General features: G+C 39.7%; 1 protein-coding gene across 6 annotated transcripts in view; it reads right to left on the bottom strand.

Annotated features, from left to right (window-relative positions):
* The window catches only part of CDH17 (cadherin 17), a 130,023-nt gene that overhangs the window by 8,711 nt on the left and 98,583 nt on the right, over window positions 1–22,729 (bottom strand). For all 6 annotated transcript variants that reach the window (XM_057532487.1, XM_057532485.1, XM_057532488.1 and 3 more), the window contains 2 exons: window positions 3,509–3,753; window positions 318–448 (listed from right to left, as the gene is read on the bottom strand). In XM_057532487.1, coding sequence (XP_057388470.1) covers window positions 318–448; window positions 3,509–3,753 — 376 coding nt within the window. The remainder of the gene's footprint in view (window positions 1–317; window positions 449–3,508; window positions 3,754–22,729) is intronic.

Raw genomic sequence — 22,729 nt, 5'->3', positions numbered from 1 at the left:
TTCCTAGAAGCTGTGGTCCCTTCAGGACACCCCAGAGTAAGCAGCAGCCCTGAAGCCTAGCCAGCCTCCAGGTGCATCCCTGCCTGAAAGAGCCCTGCTACTGGGCACGGGGGTTCTCATCTTGAACAAAACTGAGGTGTGAGCACTTCTCTCCACTTTTGTACCCTTCTCATTTTTCCACTGTAAGATATTCTGACAATTTGACCCAGTTTCCCACCCACCTCACCCTCCTTCCCATTTCTACTGACGTAGCCCCTAATCATTTGTGTTACCTTTTATTTATTATTTTTTAAATTTATTTATCTATTTAGGCTCACCTACTTCTGTTGCCACCACTTGTACCCGATACAGACTTTCAGCTTCCCTGTCCAGCGGAGCCACACTAAAGATCTCGCCGGTGACGGGGTCAATTTTTAGCCAACCTCTCTTGTCACCTCTTAATGAATAACTTTAGTAAGAGAAAAGAACAAAAGGAAGCCCACGTTACTCTGCATGAAAATGTAAAATAGTTTATGCATCACTATGCTATTATATCAGCACTATTCCTTGCATATTACTGACAACATATTTAAAGAAGCATGATCTAATATTTTTACTGCTTTATTTGTATACCATCTGCCTTCAAAGGGAGGATTTGTTCATCCTTACAAAGTGGTTTTTGTACTTGTTTTAAAAGAAAAGGTATAGTCACAAACCCTAGCAGAAAAAAAGTTAAACTTTTCTGGCAATCAAAGATTTTCAATTAAAACAACCTGGAATTATCTTTTAAAATTGATTAGCAAACCGCCCCCTCTCAGAAAACTTGAACGCTCATTGGTGGAAATGTGTGAATGGGTGGATACTCAGAGGCTACTGGTGGGTGGCACAGTGAATTCCTCATTCAGCAGACATCTATTGAGGGCTTAGCAAACATCAGGCTGTGGACCAAGAGAGGAGATTACAAAAAGAGGTTCTAGGCCAGTGGAGGAGACAGACACAGAGACAGATAATTCCAGTAAAATGTGGTGAATACAAAGAGGCCATGTGGAATCCCAAATAAGTTAATGGGAACCAGAGAAGTCTTTCTGAAAGAGTAGATGTTAACTAAAGCAAGAAAAAGAAGGATGCTTTAAGCACAAGGAATTGTATGAACTAAGGCTGAGAGGCCAAGGAGTAGCTTAGGGTGTGGAGGCATCAGACATTCCAGCAGTGGTGGAATAAAATATCAATAGGACGCAGTGGATGGCAAAAGATGAAGCCAGAGAGATTGGAAAGAGCTGGATCATGAGTAGCAGTGGGCAGCCAGGGAATGGTGGTAAGCAGGACAGTGACCTAGTCATGTTTGTGTCTTCAGTGGAACTCATTGGTAGGTGTATGAAAGGTGAATTTGAGAGAGACAAGCCTAGAACCCAGGAAAACCAATTTCTATAGCCTTTTGGGAACAACACATCAGAGCCATAAGGATGTCTACATCTTTAGGTCAAAGAATCCCACCTCTGGAAATGTTCTCCAAATAAAAAACAATTGAATAGAAGTTAAAAAAAAGAATTATATACATACATTCAAAACTTTTCTAGAATTAAAAAAAAAAAAACTGGAAGCAACCTACATGTCCAGTAGTAGGAGAATGATTAAGAAGTTATGATGTGTTAGTTCAAATTAATTTTTCCCCAGTGTTAGAATATTCTATATGCCAAGCACTGTGTTAGGTTATGTGTATGTTCGGTGAATTAAAAATTCCTATGTAGTTGGGATTTCTGAGTGAGACAGACACCCTTTGGAGGGTTTTCAGAGGAGTCACATGATCTGATTTACTTTTTTAAAGACCCACACTCTGATTGCAGTGAATGGACTCAGGGAGGGGTGGAGGAGATGATTATGGTGACCTGGACCATTGCAGAAGTGGTGAGAAGCAGGTGGATTCTGGATATGTTTCAATGAAAGAATCTCTAATATTTACTGATACATTGGATTAGGAGCCATTGGGTGCTAATGGATTCTAAGTTTGTGGACCTGAAAGAAAGAAAAGAATTAAATTGCTCAGGCTTTGGCAGCTTTGGAGTCATCCTTAATTCTTAACTGACTCATTACTAGCATTCGAACTATTGATTATTCCTCATTCATGAAGTATTTTTTTCATTTGTCTCTTACAGGACACTCCCTTTCTCAGTCTTCTTTCTCATCTTCCTGATTTTAACTTAATAGTACATGCGTTATATCTTTTCCTGGATCCATCTGAGGAATGATCTTAAATGCCTTTGTTTTCTCCACTCATAAACTCAAATTTTTACTCACTTGTCTCTGACTAATAACTTTCATAGCATTCTCATAAGGGAGATAGAAGCATTTGTTAAACAATAAATGGTTGTTAAATTAGGAACATTTTGTGCCTCATCATAATTAGTGACTCTGATGTATGAAGCAGTATCTACACTATCCATACAATACAACCCAAGTCTTCTTTCCTTTCTCATATTTGTCTTTATGAAAGTTGGCAAGTGCTTGCAGAACAAAACAGTAGGTGGGATCTTTGACAGACAATAAGAAAAAGGTCTTGGAACTGATTCCAATTGCCTAAATGATCGCTCAATGGGAGGGAAAACTCCCCTTAAATGTTTAGAGGCACTTAAGGAATTGTCATTCATAACCACATGCATGGGTTTTAAGTCATGCTAAAATATTTGTCATGCCATGGACAGTAGGACTGATGTTATACAATAGAAGCAAAAGATCCGGGTTCAAGTCCTATCTGTGTGCTTATTAACTAGATGATCTTAAAAAGGTTATAGATATTGATACAGATATGGATACATACATATACATATGTTATCTTGGAAAAATTAATTATCATTGTACATATTTAAGGCAAATCTGTGTGGGTTCTATTGCACTGAAAAAAAAAAAGATTGAGAATTGCTAAGATAGAAAGAGTTATACATCTTGTTTAACCTTCTTAGCCCATATACTCATCTCTCCAGGGCTGAGATCTGGAATGAGTCTTGTTGCCCCAGACCTGCTCTCTGCAAAGCTGAGGATCCTATACAACCCTCTTTGAGAAGATTCCCTTCACCCTGTCAGGTGGTTGAGTCTGCCCAGTCAGGTTTTTTGCTTTATTCTTCTGTTTAGAACTCCAGTCCGCCTTAGGGGCTGGAACTCTTCCCCAGACCCTTGTCCCATGACTGGTCCAGACAGAGGGCCTAGCTTTGGACAGCCCAGTCTCTAGACCCCACTTCCTGAACTCACCAGCTCTCAGCTGGGACCTGCAGTAGGCAGGCTAGGGTGGAATCTGACCCGCTTCCTGCTTGCCCGAGCCTGGATTCTCACTGATGCCCCCCAGGGTACAGGCACCTGCCAGAACCAAGGGCAGATTCACCAAGTGCACTGCGACATGGCCTCAGATTGCTGGCTGCTCCCTTAGGGGAGAGTCCTGGAGTCAGGCCAGCTTCTCTGCCCCTCCCAGCCCTTCTTCCTCCCCACCATGTGTGGTCACAGCGCACGGCTAGGCCTGCCCAGCACTGCTCTCCTCTACCTTATGTCCAGACCTTCCGGATCCTTGGCAGTCACGTTGCCCACTTTAGTGCCTTTAGCCACATCCTCACTGACTTTTGCTTGGTATACTTGTTGGGAAAATTGTGGTGCTTCATTCACATCTGTCACAATAAGTCTGAATGTAGCAGAAGAGCTGGCATTGTACTGTACACCATGCACCAGAGGCTCAGGATTTTCTGCTTGGAACACAATATTGTGAGCGGCTACTGCTTCAAAATCAAGAGGCTGTGTAGGGGAAAAAAAGAAGGAAAATTAATTGGGGGATAATTAGCTCTCTTAAGATTCATTCCCTATGTTCCTTGAAAAACGCTTACAGAGCAGCAGTTCTTAATCTAGTGTCAGCAAAAACTTACTTTTCAGGATAATAGAGCCATGGAAAAGTTTTTGCTGCAGGACTTCTCAGGACTTTTAAGATGCTAATGTGTGTTCTGACTCTCCTAGAAGAGGAAATCAATGCAGCACTCCTCAAATTTATTAACCCTGGAGTAATTCATTCATTCAGCAGAAACTTACTGGTTCTCTCAAGACGGTTCTCAGAAGTCATTGGGAAATGCTTATGCAGAGATTTCCACATTGGTGGAGGATGATTTCCCAGAAACCTCAGGACTCAAACCTCAAAATAAAAGACTTTAAACTCATGGAGGGTGGGAGAGGTTAGCAGAGACAATCAAGAAATCGATGGTCTGCTCTGGTTCAAGCCATGTCGGACAGGACCAGGAATGAAAATCAAGAAACTAATTTTGGTTTAGTTTGAGGAAGAATTTAACGGTTAGGGTTACCCAAGACAGAAAGAGTTGCTTCAAAAAGCAAGTTCGTAACTCTGGAAGCTTTCAAGAATAGGCTTAAACAATACATGTCAGGCTAGCATAAAAGGACTTAAGTATCATTTAAGCAATTGGTTTTTTAAAAAATATCACCCAAACGATTGGTTTACATTCTTTTAAGGTTTCTCTCAAGGCAGAGTCCATAATTCTATGGGGAAAAAGTCCTAATCCTAGAGACCTGCTGAGGAGTGAGACAGACCCTAAAGTAGGGCTTCTAAAGGGGAAAAAAGGGGCTTCCTGGGATCCATGAACTCCTAGAAACCAAACTCTAAATATTGTATTGTTAAAAAGAAACAGGAGGCCCAAAATGGGGTCACTTGTGCTAAACCCCATGTCAACAAACCAAAACTTAATACCTAACCTAATTACAGTCTCAACCCCTGCCCAGAAATGCAACCTTTAACCAATCAACCTGGAATTACCTCATCAGAACTAGTGAGGTAATCTGCCCAATAGGCCCTTTTGTTCTCTTTAGGAGGGCAACCTTGCCTGAAACAATGCATTCTTTGCTAATAATTTCCTTTTTCCGCCTCCTTTCTGCCTTTAATAACCTCTCCTTTTCTACAGCTTGGCAGAGGTTCTTTCTATTTGCTAGATTGCTAATGCCCAATCCATTAATTGTTTACTAAAGCCAATTGGATCCTTAAATTTCCTCAGTTGAATTTTTGTTAACAAATTTGGTGGCAGTGGTGGGATTGAAGGAGACTTACAACAGCTTTGAGGACAATGAGAAACACAGGTGTGGTACCCCTCAAAAACTCTAAGTTCACCGTCCTTCTTGCCATTTCTAAGAGCTGGGGGTAAACCCCTCTGAGCTCCACTCTCTTTGTGTTTAGCTCCTGATCCAATTGGCTTTCCAGTCCAGGGCTCAGTGGGTCAACTTGAGCTGGCAGATGGTTCCATGCAGAACCTGAGTCGCTAGCCCTTGGTTCTGTCTGAAGTTCCCCTCGGTTGTATAGAATCCCTTTCCCTAGTTCCACTCCACAGTCCCCATTTACTGGAGTCTGTTGACTTAATCCACGCTGGGAATTGCTGATGGTGTGCACAGCCTTCTCTTGGTCAGTCTGCAGTAACATCTCTTGGTTACCTCTGGTGTGTTAAGGTGTACATGTTTGTTTGTCTTATTTTGTGTAGATAAGGGCTATTGCTAGCAGAGATCTCAGAAGCCAAAAAAAAAAAAAAAAAGCTGCAAAATTTGGTGGGTACATATGGAGCATTTAAGGGCTGTTAGAGTGCTCACCACCTAACTCAAAGACTCCTGTATTAGGATAAGTTGTTCATAGAACAGGTTAGATTGATACAGACCACCTGCCAACCTAAAGAAAATTTCTGTGCAACAAGGTACAATACATGGTAAAACAATGCACAATCCCCAAGTCAGTGGCACAGGCCTTTTAGGTATTAGTTCAGCATAGCTAATGGGATCCATAAACTCTAAAGAGTTAAGTGTGCCACCTTCCAGCATACTTGCTTATTTTATGTCTAAAAACTATGTCTCAGGAGCTATAAATACCTACCAAAAAATGGCCAAAATTTTACTAAAGACAACCTAGAATTTTGTGCATAAGAACTTGGCTTGGTAACCATCGGACTGAGGTCGCAAATATGGCTGAACAGAAAGTAATGGAAGTTGAACTCCATTTGCTGCTAAGGGTCCTAGCAAACTGCTGCCAGCCCTCAGGGGGATGACAATGACCATCATGAGGAACGTTCCAATTAGATAAAAGCATTTAAGAATTGCACTTAAAATCAAGGAATACCTATTTTAATTGGCATGCAGAAGCCTCCAAAAGACTTAAAAATTCCAAAATAGTGTCATTGAAAATTTCATTGCAAGAGGCTAATAAAAAATTAGAGATATAAAAGGTACCCAAAAAAGACTATAGGACTGACATAATTCCTAGTGTTCCCCTCCATCCTCCTTTATTAGAATATTCATTCTGGTAATTTTCTGTCTGAATTGCCTCTCCACTCTGAAGAAACTATTAATTAGTTACCTTTTATTAATAAAATAAGAGCTTGGCTTGGCTTTCTGCCTACCTAGGGCAAGCAGGCTGTCAGTTTTTCCCCTTCGCTATCTTTGGGAGTAACTCTGGATCTTGGAAAGGTAGTAACCTTTGCACCCTCTTTGAGGATGCCTCTTGGGTCCATGGAGTTCTTTAATACTGCCAGAAACATTTACCATTTAAACAGGCTGAACACTGACAAGCTATTTATGATGTCATTTAGGTTTCAACCCAATTCCTTGAGGAATCAAGAGCAATTCTTTTCATCTTACAAATCTTTGCAAAACTAGATATGCAGCTCTAGAGGCGATTCAAAGTTCACCTATTCCTTTTACCAATCATCTCCAAACCTCCCCTATTTTATCTTAAAAGGCTTATAACTTGCATTCTTTCCCTGTGCCTCTGAGATGTAAATGTTAAAGTACAAACTTCAGGGAGGTAAGTTTTATCAGAAGAAAAACAAAAAGGGGAAAGGTCATTTGAAATTTAGGACCAAAAAAAGCAACTTAAATTCAACTCTTTTAATAACTAGTAAAACAGAAGCGATAAGGTCTCTGCATCCGTCTGTATGTTCGTGTGTGTCTACATATACATGTGTTGCAGATGTATGGTATTGCTAAAACTCATTTACAAAAGAGTTCTATTTAGCTGGCTTAAACAAACAAGCATTTATATAAATTTAGTCTTCATAGAAAGTCTTAAAAATATAATAGAGGCTAATCCAAATGTTTTTCAGGTTTATATATTCTGGGAAAATATTTTATATCAAAGTTAATTTAAAGTTGCTGGTTTGATTAAAATAGAATGTGTCTAGAATTACACTGAATATAATACAGGCACACAAATTTTATTCTACATGGGTTTATTAGTCAAATAAGTCCATGTTATCTCTGTTACAAAATTTGTCAGCAAAAAATTAAAAAAAAAAATAGCTTGGGGTGATGGCTGACTTTGTCTAATGTCTCATGAAGTTTTCATGGGTAATCTAAACATACTAGTTGGGAGCAAGTGATTTAGATAGATGGAAGTGGGATAAGAGTTTTTAGGTAACCTTTTTTCTGCAATAATTATATTTTATGGTATGTGTACTTAGTCTCCCAAATCTCTTTAATAACTTACACCCTTAGCATTTTGCTAAATTAAATGATAGAAGTTCATTGAATATCTAGATCACTTCTAAATAATATAAAATACTAAAACATTAATTACTGAACATAGATTTTTACCTACTTTTGGTTTCCTTTTGCAGAGGAACTAAAGATATTTGGCTCTATTAGCATATATGGTTTGTGCCACATTACAAATTTTACTATGAAGGAGCATGTATTTCTAAAAATTATGAAATGTATTCACAAATTTGCTAATCTAAAGAATGCTAGTGTAATAGTTCACAACTGCTTACTAAATTTTCACTATAAATTAAGGTTTCTAAGGGTTAAGAATTCTAATATATGCAATTTAAAATAATAAGAAACAACTCTGTATGCAAGGAAAATTGGATGTGTTTTTTGTTTTGGAGTTGGTTTTTTTTTTTTGGTTAAAAGGGTATGAAGTATGGAGATACATTTTGTTGCGGGAAATAAAAGTGATTTTGCTCTAAAGTAAAACTAGTTATTTCAAAATGGGAAGAAAAAAAAAGGACAAACTATGGACATAGGTAGTTAAGAAGAATGAAAGAGAAAAAAAGAAAAAGAGAGGAAGAAAGAGGAAATCTTGTGTGGTCAAGTTGGCTAAAAATTTAATTGTTATTATAAGGGTTTTAAAATAAGATTTAATACCAGTAGTATACTTATGTAAAACTAAAACTTAATTTTCTTTCCTCTGTTAAAAGGACAAAGTTTTATTAGATTTACTAATAAATGAGATCTACTCTTAATAAGAAATTGAAACAAAGTTTTTTCTTTACCTTTAAAATAACCTGCCTGGAAAGCAAAGATTTTGTGTTTTATCAAAATAACTTTTTGTGTTTTATATCTTTATTATCAGGTCTTTGATTACTTAAGTAAACTGAGTCGTCTCAATATTAAAAGAGCAAAGTTTGGCTCAGAAGTATGTAACTTATTGCATTTACTCTTGAAATCTTTTATTGTCACTTTGGATAATTAAGTGGATAATTAAGTATTGTTTCATAATGATCTGTAATCCTTTTTAGCCAAGTGTCCAAAACCTTTTGAAGTTTTTGGCAAACTTCCCCAAAACAAATTCTAAGTGAAGTCTTTTTGACCTGGAAATAACTTTGGGATTTTCCAGAGGGCCTTTGGAAAAATCAGAAAAGATTTCTTCCTTCTCCTTATAAAAAGAGAGATGTTACACTAATTAGGCTTATTTGCTATGTTAAATTATATGGGAAAAATCGTCAAACAAGTAATACCGAGCCTTCTTTATGTTATATTTGTATAGGTACATGTTATAAGTGTTACAGAAATGGGATAAAATTCCTGGAAATCTATTATTTCCTGGTATGATGTTATCAGTCATAATTGTAATTATTATCTTAAATATTACATATTACAAAAATAACCAAATTTCCTTGTCAATTTCATTATAATGAATTCTCATTAGATCTTTAATAATGGGCATTTTAAGGATTTTGTCATTTACAGATAGTTAATTTTTTTATTCTAATGCTTTTGCAAAAATGTTCCTACAAAACTGCTTCATCTTCAGAGAAATCCATAAAAATGACTCGGACAGGTATTCTAGAATACAGGTTTCTGATCATTTTAAGATCATAAAACTAAACTGAGTAAGAATTTCCAGAACTAGTGGAAAAACTAGATTCAAATAGAGCAAGTATTAATTACATTGGATTAAATAAACTGAGGAGGATGATTGATTATAATTTGTATGACTTTTAAAACACTGCTGGTTCCTTAATGTTTTGGTTTTCCAGATTTAAAGAAATCTTTTCTCTTAAGCAATCTATGACTTACAGCAATTGATACACTATACCTTTGTAAACAAAAATGACATTTTTTTCTACATGATCTCTCGAGGATTCAGAAACTCTTAATGTATTCTTTTCATGGCAATATAGGCAGTCATTCACATAAGTTCAATAAGAATCTGTTCTCCTGTAATGGAACACAACTGGAAACATTGACCATATTACCAAGGCTTGGACTGAATTGTCACATTTGAGAGAGATGTACATAGACTCAGAGAGTACCTTGCTTCCAAGGTTCCAGCAAAGCAATCTTAAAAAGAGCTTGATGTGACAAAGTGAGAGAGTGGCATGGACATATATACACTACCAAACGTAAAATAGATAGCCAGTGGGAAGCAACCGCGTAGCACAGGGAAATCAGCTCTGTGCTTTGTGATCACCTAGAGGGGTGGGATAGGGAGGGTGGGAGGGAGGGAGATGCAAGAGGGAAGAGATATGGGAACATATGTATATGTATATGTATAACTGATTCACTTTGTTATAAAGCAGAAACTAACACACCATTGTAAAGCAATTTAACTCTAATAAAGATGTTAAAAAAAAAGAGCTTATATAGTCAATCACTATTCTTGCTGCACTTATGTAAATAATCAAGGCAAATTTAATGCAAACAAATTAAGTTTTAGTGGGATTATCCTTAAAAAGACTTTTTTTAAAAAGCAGGAATAACTGCTTAATAAATTATGTTTGTACCTTTATCTATATTAGATTCTAATCCTGCTAATTATCTTTAAGGATTTGTTACATACCTGTAAACTGGACTGGATCCTGAATTTTTCTACTTTCCTCAAATATCTGGCCACAACTTTCCAAGCTAATGTTTCCAGTTTTCTCCCACCCTTCTGAATTGGAATCACTAAGAACAAAGACTGCCCTTGAATCTCCTTGGAAGCGACTATACCAGGTCCTCCTCACTACCCAGATGGCAGCCAAACTTCAGGGTTTTAAACCTTGGATACACATCTCACAGCTGAAGAAAGCTCCACTTGACATCTGGTCTTATACAAATGCTGGAAATCTCCAAATCAAATTGACTGGGAAGAGAAGTAGCTGACACTGAGGTAGATGCTTCCTTCCAAGACACCACATCAAGACTTCACACTTCAACTGAACAAGAAACTTTCTTTTTTCTTTCCCTTTCTTTTACTCTGGCATTGGCCTGGAAAGGTAACACCATCATCTGTATCTTCCAGGCCATTGCTAAGGGAGGTAACCTCTGAAATTTAAAACAACTACTATTTCAGGCTAGGAGAAAACCTAACTGACATCTAGCTTGAACAGGCAAATGCAACTATCCTTGCAAGTGAATCTATTAACAGTGCCACCTTGGTGGAAGTGATTTGTGTCCCGATGGGATTTATCTTTTTCTGTGGTGGTTGTCATTCTTCTTATGTACCTAGACGGCTGGTACATATCAGGCAATGTCTCTTAGGTTATCTAACTGTTCCCCTAACTGTTCACAAACAAACTGAGACACCTCATTGGTTGACTCCCCTGGATTTACATCATTGAGTTAGAAAGGCATTATCAAGAGGTATTCATGACTCAGGATTCACTTCCTTTAGCAGGGCCATACTTCCCCAGTTAAGAGTATATGTAAATGAGAGAAAAAAAAAAGAGTATATGTAAATGAGACTAGATCAGGAACCTTTCCTTAACTCTTGAAAATATTGAAACATATTGAAAAATCCTCTGTTAGAGCAATAGCTGTCCAACAAAAAAATCTTTAGACTTTCTGGCCAAAGTTGTTCTTGATTATAATATAGCCCTTGATTCTCTTTTAGCTGAGCAAGGAGGTGTCTGCACTGTGGCCAACACCACCTGCTGCAGCTGGAGTAACACTTCTGGGGAAGCTGAAATTCAGTTCCATAAGATCACTGAGCAAGCCACTCCTCTTGGCTTAAAAGGGTGACTCCTGCAATGGAGTCTTTCTTTGACTTATTTGATTTGATTGCTTTGGGTCTTGGGGACCATGACTCCAAAGTGCACTCCAAACATTGGGAATTATCCTGCTTGTTAGAATCAGAGTACTCTCCCTCATGTGCTGTATTCTCTCAAAAGCATTAAATGCATGCTCACAACTGCTAACTACCAAGTCTCCCTAAGACTAGAACATCAGAAAAGAGACAAAGAGAATGACCAACTTAAAAATTGTGAACCTGAAGCTGATGCCTGTGACTATCACAGAGATTAAGCAAAATAACATTATGACTTGTGAATACCACACAGAGGATCAACAGAAGCTGAGAGAACTACAGAGAGGTATGTGATAGTGGCATTTAATGCCTTAAATTTTGATCACATCTCTCAGATAAGCTGAGAGTCTGATCAAAAGGGGAAAATTGTTAAAAAGAAACAGTAGGCCCAAAATGGAGTCACTTGTGCTAAACCCCATGTAAGCAAATCAAAACTTAATAACTAACTTATTGCAGTTTCAATCCCTGCTCCAGGAATGCAACCTTTAACCAGTCAGTCTTAAATTATCTGGTCAGCACTAGTGAGGTAATCCACCCCATAGGCCCTTTTGTTCCCCTTAGGGGGGCAACCTTGTCTGAAACAATGAATTCTTTGTTAATAATTTCCTTTGTCCCTCCCCTTTCTACCTTTAAAAAGTCTTTTCTTTTCTACAGCTTGGTGGAGCTTCTTTCTTTTTGCTAAATGGGATGACACGATTTATGAAGTATTTAATAAAGCCAATTTGATCCTTAAATTTACTCAATTGAATTTTTGTTGTTTAACAATACATATGTGAATCTTTTGGTAGGGAGAGGATATGTAGCTTTTGTCAGAGTCTCAAAGGTACCCATGACCTCAAAAAGATGAAGGAATCAAAGTAAAGCCCAAAAGGCACATTACAGATTATGGGAACTGCACTGTTTTATTCACTCTTCCAGGCCTGGAGGACCCAGGATCTCTTGGTGAGCTGTCAGCTCTTTAACTTGAGTTTATATCAGTTTGTCATCAGTTAAACAAAAATGGTAGTATCCTTTCATGAAGAGAAAAACTGACACATGATTGCATTAGCTTGGCCTGCCCTTCCCCAACATCTGAAAAAATTCTCCCCCTCAGTCAAAAATTGGCTCAATGCTGTCCTCTCCATATTGGCTTCCCTGGACCTTCCTCTCTATCCCCAAATGGGTGAGCTCCATGTCCTCTGTAATCTCATCATACTTAACTCAGGATTCTAATTGTTTGGTTATGTATTCTAGATCCTTATTGACCATGAGCTCTCTGAGAAGAGGAATTGTTTTATATTCTTCTTTGCTTCTCATCACTTCCCTGACATGCAGTGCCTATAGTATATCCATTAGGAAAGATAAAAATGAGAAGGCCTTGGTCCTTCTCAAGCCCTTGCAGACTCCAGTGGGAAAGAGATTCTGGAGAAAATCCCCACTCTCTAGAAACCGTCTCCTCCATGTACACACAAACACACACAACATCACAACCCAATTTCTAGTTCAAAAGAAAGTATAATAGAAAGTTTGCCCATATGGAAGAGAAAGAATTAAGTATGAAGACTCAAGGTCATTTGAGATAGAAAATAAGAATCAATTGACCTTTGTTAAAATACAGGATATAAAATTTTGTAAGCTAGCTAAGATGTAAAAAAAGAGGTTTTTCATAGAGATAAGCACCCACTGCCTGCAGGGCACAACCCCATGATGATCTCTTGATCACTACCACATGGTCTGAAAGGGCCCCTCACCTGGAGGGTTTTGAGGAAGTGCGTGCAAGCTGGAGCATCTGACTCCCCGGGACCCATTCATCATCTCAAGGGATAAGGGCAGGGGTGTCAAACTGAGAAGGTCTGGTTGATGGAGCAGAAAGGCAGCGGCCCCCAGAGCAAGCCTGCCATGTGGATAAAGGACACAGCACTCTGTTCCTTGTGGGTCCAGCCACACCCAGGCTCAGACAGGCAGCACAGCATTCTGTGTGCTCAGGCAGAGGATGCACACCCCCCATTCTTGCCATCGGGTCCTAAGTGCCCTCCCTGGCTTTTCCATCCCTTCATGTGGTCACCAGAGGTGAGGGGTAAAGAAATGAGATGGTATATCTGCAGATGAGGAGCAGCCTGTGTTACCAGAACAGAACATGTGAAGCTGAGAGAAGAGAGAGATGACAGAGAAGATGCACATCAAGCTAAGAAGTTGGGACTTTATTCTTGATGAGCAGAGACAGGTGGTGAGTACAAGACTGACAAGGGGGGGATTTGTGTTGTAGAAAGTTAACTCTGGGAGCAGCCATGGGAGGGATGGATTTGAATTTATCTGACCTGGGCAGGGAGACCAGTGTCAGTCTCCTGGGAGTCACCCTCCTAGGAGAGGGTGTCAGTGCTCCTGAAACATTTACTGAATGGAAGAATCAGCCTGCCATCAATCAGTCTGCTTAACTTTCACACCAGGTAAAACACTGAACCAAATTTTCCAGGGATAAAATTAGAAATGGAAGATGCTAAATTTGCAAATGATAATCAGCAGAGTTTAATCAAGGACAAGCCTTGTCAAACCACGTATACTGTCTTTCATGACATGGCAGGCCTTCAAAGCCAAGTCAAGAGACCCTCATGGCCTCTTGGGATAACCTTGGGCCCATCTGGGCAACTTACTCATCAGGTAAGCTGAAAACACATACTCATGCCACAATCCCTCTTCTGCGTACAACTGCTCAAAAGGTCAAACCCCATGATTTAGATTCAACCTGGAAGCAGAGATAAAGTGCTGAAGGAAAGGAATTGAGACTGGGGATATTTAACATTTTCACCAATCATCAGTGATGAGAAAAAAGTGCACATTTGTTTTCCAGATGATACTCTGGCTGGTTAAAAATAAGTCACATACTAAGAATTAAAAAGGATCAGCTATCATGAAGAAGTGACAAAATTTGTATTAAAAAAAAAATTAAAGCCAAAACAAACCCCTGAATTTCAAGAAAGGGGGTGCCAGGAAAGTTATTGATGAGCCAGGCAGGGCTCAAAGAAATTGCCTTCCTGGCTCCTGACACCTGCTTAGTCCCAAGAGTATGATGATTTACCACACAACAGGCGAGAGCTTGGAGCAGCAGTAAACAGAGAGAGGACAGCACTTCTAAAACTTGCTTAATCCTAAGCATCACTTGGGGCAAGTGAAACAATAAAAAATGTATCTTTTGGTCTCTGCCCCTGGTTCCTGACACTGAGCTCCTAAATCCCTTGGAATTTCCTGGATGATAAGAGTGCCTTTTATTCTAATGAGGTGACTCTTGGTGGCTCCTTGGATGGTTTCAGGATGGGGGCTGGTTACCAGAAAGACCAAGCCATGATTAGAAGCTTGGAACTTTCAGCCCCACACCCCCCTCCCCCGGAAGGGGAGAGGGGCTGGAGACTGAGTTAATGATCAATCATGTCTACATGATGAAGCCTCAGTAAAAATCCCCAAAGTAAGGCCTTCAGAGAGCTTGTGGGTTAGTGAACACATCCATGTTCTGGGAAAGTGATACACACCCTAACTCCATGGGACAGAAGCTCCTACTCTTGGGGCCCTCCCAGATCTCGCCCTATGTATCTCCTCATCTGGCTGCTCATCTATATCCCTTATCATATCCTTTGTTAAATAAAAATTGGTAAATATGTTTCCCTGAGCTCTGTGAGCTGTTCTAGCAAATGATCCAACCCAAGGAGAGAGTCATGGGAACCTCTGATTTATAGCCAGTCAGTCAGAAGGACAGGTGACAACCTAGGACTTGCAACTGACTCTTGAAGTGGGGTGGGGGGAGTCTTGTGGGACTGAGCCCTTAACCTGTGGGGTCTGATGCTATCTCCAGGTAGACAGTGTCAGAACTGAGTTAAATTGTAGGACATCAGGCTGTTGTTGGAGAATGGCTTGATGTGTGGAAAACCCACAAACCTGGTGTCAAAAGGGAAGTGTGGTAGTAATGCAAGAGTAAAGGAGGAACACTTTGCAGGGCACTAAAATTACTGATTTCCAGGTCCTCCCATAGAGAGGCTGAGTCAGCAGTCCCCAGTGGGCACCATTTGACTCTTGGATTAGACAAGTTTGGTCCCCTTGGCAAGAAGCGAAAACACATCTGTCCACAGGCAGAATCCTGGCTTCTGCCCTCACTCTAATTAATTAGAATTAAGATAATGCTGGACATTTATTAAATTGACTGCTACCTTCTGGGGGCTGTGTTAAGAGCTATATATGTATTTTCACACCGAATCCTCTAATGTCCTTATCAAGAAGGTGTTGCCATTTCACCAATGTTTCAGATCAAAAAACTGAGGTCTGAGGTTACAACATTTGGTCAAGGTCGCAGAGCTAGTAAATGGCAATGCCAGGCCCCAACAGAAATCATTTCCTGAAGGGAGTCAGAAGCCTGGGGTCAAGTTCCCAACTCTGCCATCCCTGGGGGACTGACTGTATCTTGCTGTGGGCCTGAACCTCATCTGTACAACGGGGCTATTTCTGCCTCCCTCAGAGTCAGCGTGAGAAGAAAAGGAGCGTGTGCAGAAGCGCTTCATGAAGCACAAGGGGCTTCAGCTGTGGAGTGTGCGCTCCTCAGTGAATTTTACCTGCCGTTAGCACATTTGTAATTCAGATGAACAGGTGCTGATAGAATTGTGATTAAGCAAATATCAGGGAGAGGGCCTTCAAGATGGCAGAGGAGTAAGCTGAGATCACCTTCCTCCCCACAAATACATCAGAAATACATCTACTTGTGGAACAACTCCTACAGAACACCTACTGAACGCTGGCAGAAGACCTCAGACTTCCCAAAAGGCAAGAAACTCCCCACATACCTGGGTAGGGCAAAAGAAAAAAGAAAAAACAGAGACAAAAGAATAGGGACGGGACCTGCCCCTCTGAGAGGGAGCGGTGAAGGAGGAAAAGTTTCCACACACTAGGAAGCCCCTTCACTGGTGGAGATGGGGGGTGGTGGAGGGGGTAAGCTTCGGAGCCATGGGGGAGAGCACAGCCACAGGGGTGCGGAGGGCAAAGCGGAGAGATTCCTGCACAGAGGATCGGTGCCGACCAGCACTCACCAGCCCGAGAGGCTTGTCTGCTCACCCTCCGGGGCGGGTGGGGGCTGGGAGCTGAGGCCCTGGCTTCGGAGGTCGGACCCCAGGGAGAGGACTGGGGTTGGCTGCATGAACACAGCCTGAAGGGGGCTAGTGCGCCACAGCTAGCTGGAAGGGAGTCCAGGAAAATGTCTGGACCTGCCTAAGAGGCAAGAGACCATTGTTTCGGGGTGCACAAGGAGAGGGGATTCAGAGCACCACCTAAACAAGCTTCAGAGAAGGGCGCGAGCTGCAGCTATCAGCGCGGACACCAGAGACAGGCATGAAATGCTAAGGCTGCTGCTGCAGCCACCAAGAAGCCTGTGTGCAAGCACAGGTCACTATCCACACCTCCCCTACCGGGACCCTATGCAGCCCGCCACTGCCAGGGTCCCGTGATCCAGGGACAACTTCCCCAGTAGAACACACAGCGTGCCTTGGGCTGTTGCTACGTCACACTGGCCTCTGCCGCCACAGGCTCTCCCCGCATTCCATACCTCTCCCTCCCACTGGCCTGAGTGAGCCAGAGCCCCCTATTCAGCCGCTCCTTTAACCCCTTCCTGTCTGGGTGAAGAACAGACACCAGAGGATGACCTACATGCAGAGGTGGGGCCAAATCCAAAGCTGAACCCCAGGAGCTGTGCAAACAAAGAAGAGAAAGGGAAATTTCTCTGTGCAGCCTCAGGAAGAGCAGATTAAATCTCCATAATCAACTTGATGTACTTGCATCTGTGGAATACCTGACTAGACAATGAATCATCCCAAAATTGAGGTGGTGGCCTTTGGGAGCAACTGTAGACTTCGGGTTTGCTGTATGCAACTGACTAGTTTCTAATTTATATGGTTATCTTAGTTTAGTTTTTAGCACTTGTTATCATGGGTGGATTTGTTTATTGGTTTGGCTGCTCTCTTCTTTTTTTAATATTTTTATTTTAATAATTAAAAAAAGTTTTTAGCTGAATAACTTTATTAATTTTATTTATTTTTCTTTCTTTCTATTTTTTCTCCCTTTTCTTCTGAGCTGTGTGGCTGACAGGGTCTTGGTGCTCTGGCCGGGTGTCAGGCCTGAGCCTCTGAGGTGGGAGAGCCAAGTTCAGGACATTGGGCCACCAGAGAACTCCTGGCCCCACATAACATCAATCAGCAAGAGCTCTCCCAGAGATGTCCATCTCAACACTAATATCCAGCTCCACTCAATGACCAGCAAGCTCCAGTGCTGGACACCCCCTGCAGAACAACTAGCAAGACAGGAGCACAACTCCAGCCATTAGCAGAGAGTTTGCCTAAAATCATACTAAGTTCACAGACACCCCAAAACACACCACTGGATGTGGTCCTGCCCACCAGAAAGACAGAATCCAGCCTCATCCACCAGAACACAGGCACCAGTCCCCTCCACCAGGAAGCTTACACAATCCACTGAACTAATCTTACCCACTGGGGGCAGACACCAAAAACAACAGGAACTACAAATCTGCAGACTGTGAAAAGGAGACCCCAAACACAGTAAGTTAAGCAAAATGAGAAGACAGAGAAATACACAGCAAATGAAGGAGCAAGGTAAAAACCCACCAGACCAAACAAATGAATAGGAAATAGGCAGTCTACCTGAAAAAGAGTTCAGAGTAATGATAGCAAAGATGATCCAAAACCATGGAAATAGAATGGAGAAAATAAAGAAACCTTTAACAAGGAACTAGAAGAACTAAAGAGCAAAAAATGATAACACAATAAATGAAATTTAAAATTCTCTAGAAGGAAACAATAGCAGAATAATGGAGGCAGAAGGACGGATAAGTGACCTGGAAGATAAAATAGTGGAAATAACTACTGCAGAGCAGAATAAAGAAATGAAAAGAATTGAGGACAGTCTCAGAGACCTCTGGGACAACATTAAATGCACCAACATTCGAATTATAGGGGACCCAGAAGAAGAAGAGAAAAAGAAAGGGACTGAGAAAATATTTCAAGAGATTATAGTTGAAAACTTCCCTAATATGGGAAAGGAAATAGTCAATCAAGTCCAGGAAGTGCAGAGAGTTCCATACAGGATAAATCCAAGGAGAAGCACACCAAGACACATATTAATCAAACTATCAACAATTAAATACAAAGAAAAAATATTAAAAGCAGCAAGGGAAAAGCAACAAATAACATACAAGGGAATCCCCATAAGGTTAACAGCTGATCTTTCAGCAGAAACTCTGCAGCCAGAAGGGAGTGGCAGGACATATTTAAAGTGATGAAAGGGAAAAACCTACAACCAAGATTATTCTACCCAGCAAGAATCTCATTCAGATTCACTGAGAAATTAAAACCTTTACAGACAAGCAAAAGCTAAGAGAATTCAGCACCACCAAACCAGCCTTAAAACAAATGCTAAAGAAACTTCTCTAGGTAGGAAACACAAGAGAAGGAAAAGACCTACAATAACAAACACAGAACAATTAAGAAAATGGTAATAGCAACATACATATCAGTAATTACCTTAAACGTAAATGGATTAAAAGCTCCAACCAAAAGACATAGACTGGCTGAGTGGATATAAAAACAACACCCATATATATGCTGTCTACAAGAAACCCACTTCAAATCTAGGGACACATACAGACTGAAAGTGAGGGGATGAAAAAAGATATTCCATGCAAATGGAAATCAAAAGAAAGCTGGAGTAGCAATTCTCATATCAGACAAAATAGACTTTAAAATAAAGACAATTACAAGAGACAAAGAAGGACACTATAAATGATCAAGGGATCAATCCAAGAAGAAGATATAACAATTGTAAATATTTATGCACCCAACATAGGAGCACCTCAATACATAAGGCAAATGCTAACAGCCATAAAAGGGTAAAGTGACAGTAACACAATAATAGTAGGAGAATTTAACGCCTCACTTTCACCAATGGACAGATCATCCAAAATGAAAATAAATAAGGAAACACAAGCTTTAAATGATACATTAAACAAGATGGACTTAATCGATATTTATAGGATATTCCATCCAAAAACAACAGAATACACTTTCTTCTCAAGTGCTCATGGGACATTCTCCAGGATAGATCATATCTTGGGTCACAAATCAAGCCTTGGTAAATTTAAGAAAATTGAAATCGTATCAACTATCTTTTCTGACCACAGCGCTATGAGACTAGATATCAATTACAAGAAAAAAAAAATGTAAAAAATACAAACACACTGAAGCTAAACAATACACTATTAAATAACCAAGAGATCATTTAAGAAATCAAAGAGGAAATCAAAAAATACCTAGAAACAAATGACAATGAATACTCGATGGCCCAAAACCTATGGGATGCAGCAAAAGCAGTTCTAAGAGGGAAGTTTATAGCAATACAATCCTACCTCAAGAAACAAGAAAAATCTCAAAAAAACAATGTAACCTTACATCTAAAGCAGTTAGAGAAAGAAGAACAAAAAAACCCCTAAGTTAGCAGAAGGAAAGAAATTATAAAGATCAGATCAGAAATACATGAAAAAGAAATGAAGGAAACAATAGCAAAGATCAATAAAACTAAAAGCTGGTTCTTTGAGAAGATAAACAAAATTGATAAACCATTAGCCAGACTCATCAAGAAGAAAAGGGAGAAGACTCAAATCAACAGATTTAGAATGAAAAAGGAGAAGTAACAACTGACACTGCAGAAATACAAAGGATCATGAGAGATTACTACAAGCAACTATATGCCAATAAAATGGACAAATTCTTAGGAAAGCACAACCTTCCGAGACTGAACAACGAAGAAACTGAAAATATGAACAGACACATCACAAGCACTGAAATTGAAACTGTGATTTAAAATCTTCCAACAAACAAAAGCCTGGGTCCAGATTGATTCACAGGTGACTTCTATCAAACATTTAGAGAAGAGCTAACACCTATCCTTCTCAAACTCTTCCAAAATATAGCAGAGGGAGGAAAACTCCCAAAATCATTCTATGAGGCCACCATCACCCTCATACCAAAACCAGACAAAGATGTCACAAAAAAAGAAAATTACAGGCCAATATCACCGGTGAACATGGATGCAAAAATCCTCAACAAAATAATAGCAAACATAATCCAACAGCACATTAAAAGGATCATACACCACGATCAAGTGAGATTTATCCCAGGAATGCAAGGATTCTTCAATATATGCAAATCAGTCAATGTGATACACCATATTAACAAATTGAAGGATGAAAACCATATGGTAATCTCAATAGATGCAGAAAAAGCTTTCAACAAAATTCAACACCCATTTATGATAAAAGCCCTGCAGAAAGTAGGCATAGAAGGAACTTACCTAAACATAATAAAGGCCATATATGACAAACCCACAGCCAACATCGTTCTCAATGGTGGAAAACCGAAACCATTTCCACCAAGATCAGGAACAAGACAAGGTTGCCCACTCTCACCATTATTATTCGACATAGTTTTGGAAGTTTTAGCCACAGCAATCAGAGAAGAAAAAGAAATGAAAGGAATACAAATTGGATAAGAAGGAATAAAACTGTCACTGTTTGCAGATGACATGATACTATACATAGAGAATCCTAAAGATACTATCAGAAAACTACTAGAGTTAATCAATGAATTTGGTATAGTAGCAGGATACAAAATTAATGCACAGAAATCTCTTGCATTCCTCTACACTAATGATGAAAAATCTGAAAGAGAACTTAAGGAAACACTCCCATTTACCATTGCAATAAAAAGAATAAGATACCTAGGAATAAACCTACCTAAGGAGTCAAAAGACCTGTATGCAAAAAACTATAAGACACTGATGAAAGAAATTAAAGATGATACAGATGGAGAGATATACCATGTTCTTGGATTGGAAGAATCAACATTGTGAAAATGACTCTACTACCCAAAGCAATCTACAGATTCAATGCAATCCCTATCAAACTACCACTGGCATTTTTTACAGAACTCGAACAAAAAATTTCACAATTTGTATGGAAACACAAAAGACCCCAAATTGCAAAAGCAATCTTGAGAAAGAAAAACGGAGCTGGGGGAATCAGGCTCCCCAACTACAGACTATACTACAAAGCTACAGTAATCAAGACAATATGGAACTGGCACAAAAACAGAAATATAGATCAATGAAACAGGATTGAAAGCCCAGAGATAAACCCATGCACATATGGTCTCCTTATCTTTGATAAAGGAGGCAAGAATATACAATGGAGAAAAGACAGCCTCTTCAATATGTGGTGCTGGGAAAACTGGACAGCTACATGTAAAAGAATGAAATTAGAACACTCCTTAACACCATACACAAAAATAAACACAAAATGTATTAAAGACCTAAATGTAAGGCCAGACACTATAAAACTCTTTGAGAAAAACATAGGCAGAACACTCTATGACATAAATCACAGCAAGATCCTTTTTGACCCACCTCCTAGAGAAATGGAAATAAAAAAAATAAAGAAATTGGACCTAATGAAACTTAAAAGCTTTTGCACAGCAAAGGAAACCATAAACAAGACAAAAAGACAACCCTCAGAATGGGAGAAAATATTTGCAAATGAAACTAGTGACAAAGGATTAATCTCCAAAATATACAAGCAGCTCAATGTGAAAAAAACAAACAACCCAATCCAAAAATGGGCAGAAGATCTAAATAGACATTTCTCCAAAGAAGATATACAGATGGCCTACAGACACATGAAAGAATGCTCAACATCATTAATCATTAGAGAAATGCAAATCAAAACTACAATGAGATATCATCTCACACCGGTCAGAATGGCCATAATCAAAAAATCTAGAAACAATAAATGCTGGAGAGGGTGTGGAGGAAAGGGAACACTCTTGCACTGTTGGTGGGAATGTCAATTGATACAGCCACTATGGAGAACAGTAAGGAGGTTCCTTAAAAAAGTACAAATAGAACTACCATACGACCCAGCAATCCCACTACTGGGCATATACCCTGAGAAAACCATAGGTCAAAAAGAGTCATGTACCAAAATGTTCATTGCAGCTCTATTTACAATAGCCAGGACATGGAAGCAACCTAGGTGTCCATCGACAGATGAATGGATAAAGAAGATGTGGCACATATATACAATGGAATATTACTCAGCCATAAAAAGAAACAAAACTGAGTTAATTGTAGTGAGGTGGATGGACCTAGAGACTGTCATACAGAGTGAAGTAAGTCAGAAAGAGAAAAACAAATACTATATGCTAACACATATATATGGAATCTAAAAAAAAACAAACAATAGTTCTGAAGAAACCTAGGAGCAGGACAGGAATAAAGACACAGAAGTAGAGAGCGGACCTGAGGACATGGGGAGGGGTAGGGCAAGCTGAGACAAAGTGAGAGAGTGGCATGGTCATATATACACTACCAAAT

This window comes from Balaenoptera acutorostrata, chromosome 17, assembly GCF_949987535.1.
Source record: "Balaenoptera acutorostrata chromosome 17, mBalAcu1.1, whole genome shotgun sequence".
In the NCBI taxonomy this organism is placed as follows: domain Eukaryota; kingdom Metazoa; phylum Chordata; class Mammalia; order Artiodactyla; family Balaenopteridae; genus Balaenoptera; species Balaenoptera acutorostrata.
Note: the sequence above shows the minus strand (reverse complement) of the source record. Positions and strands in the feature narration are given on the sequence as shown.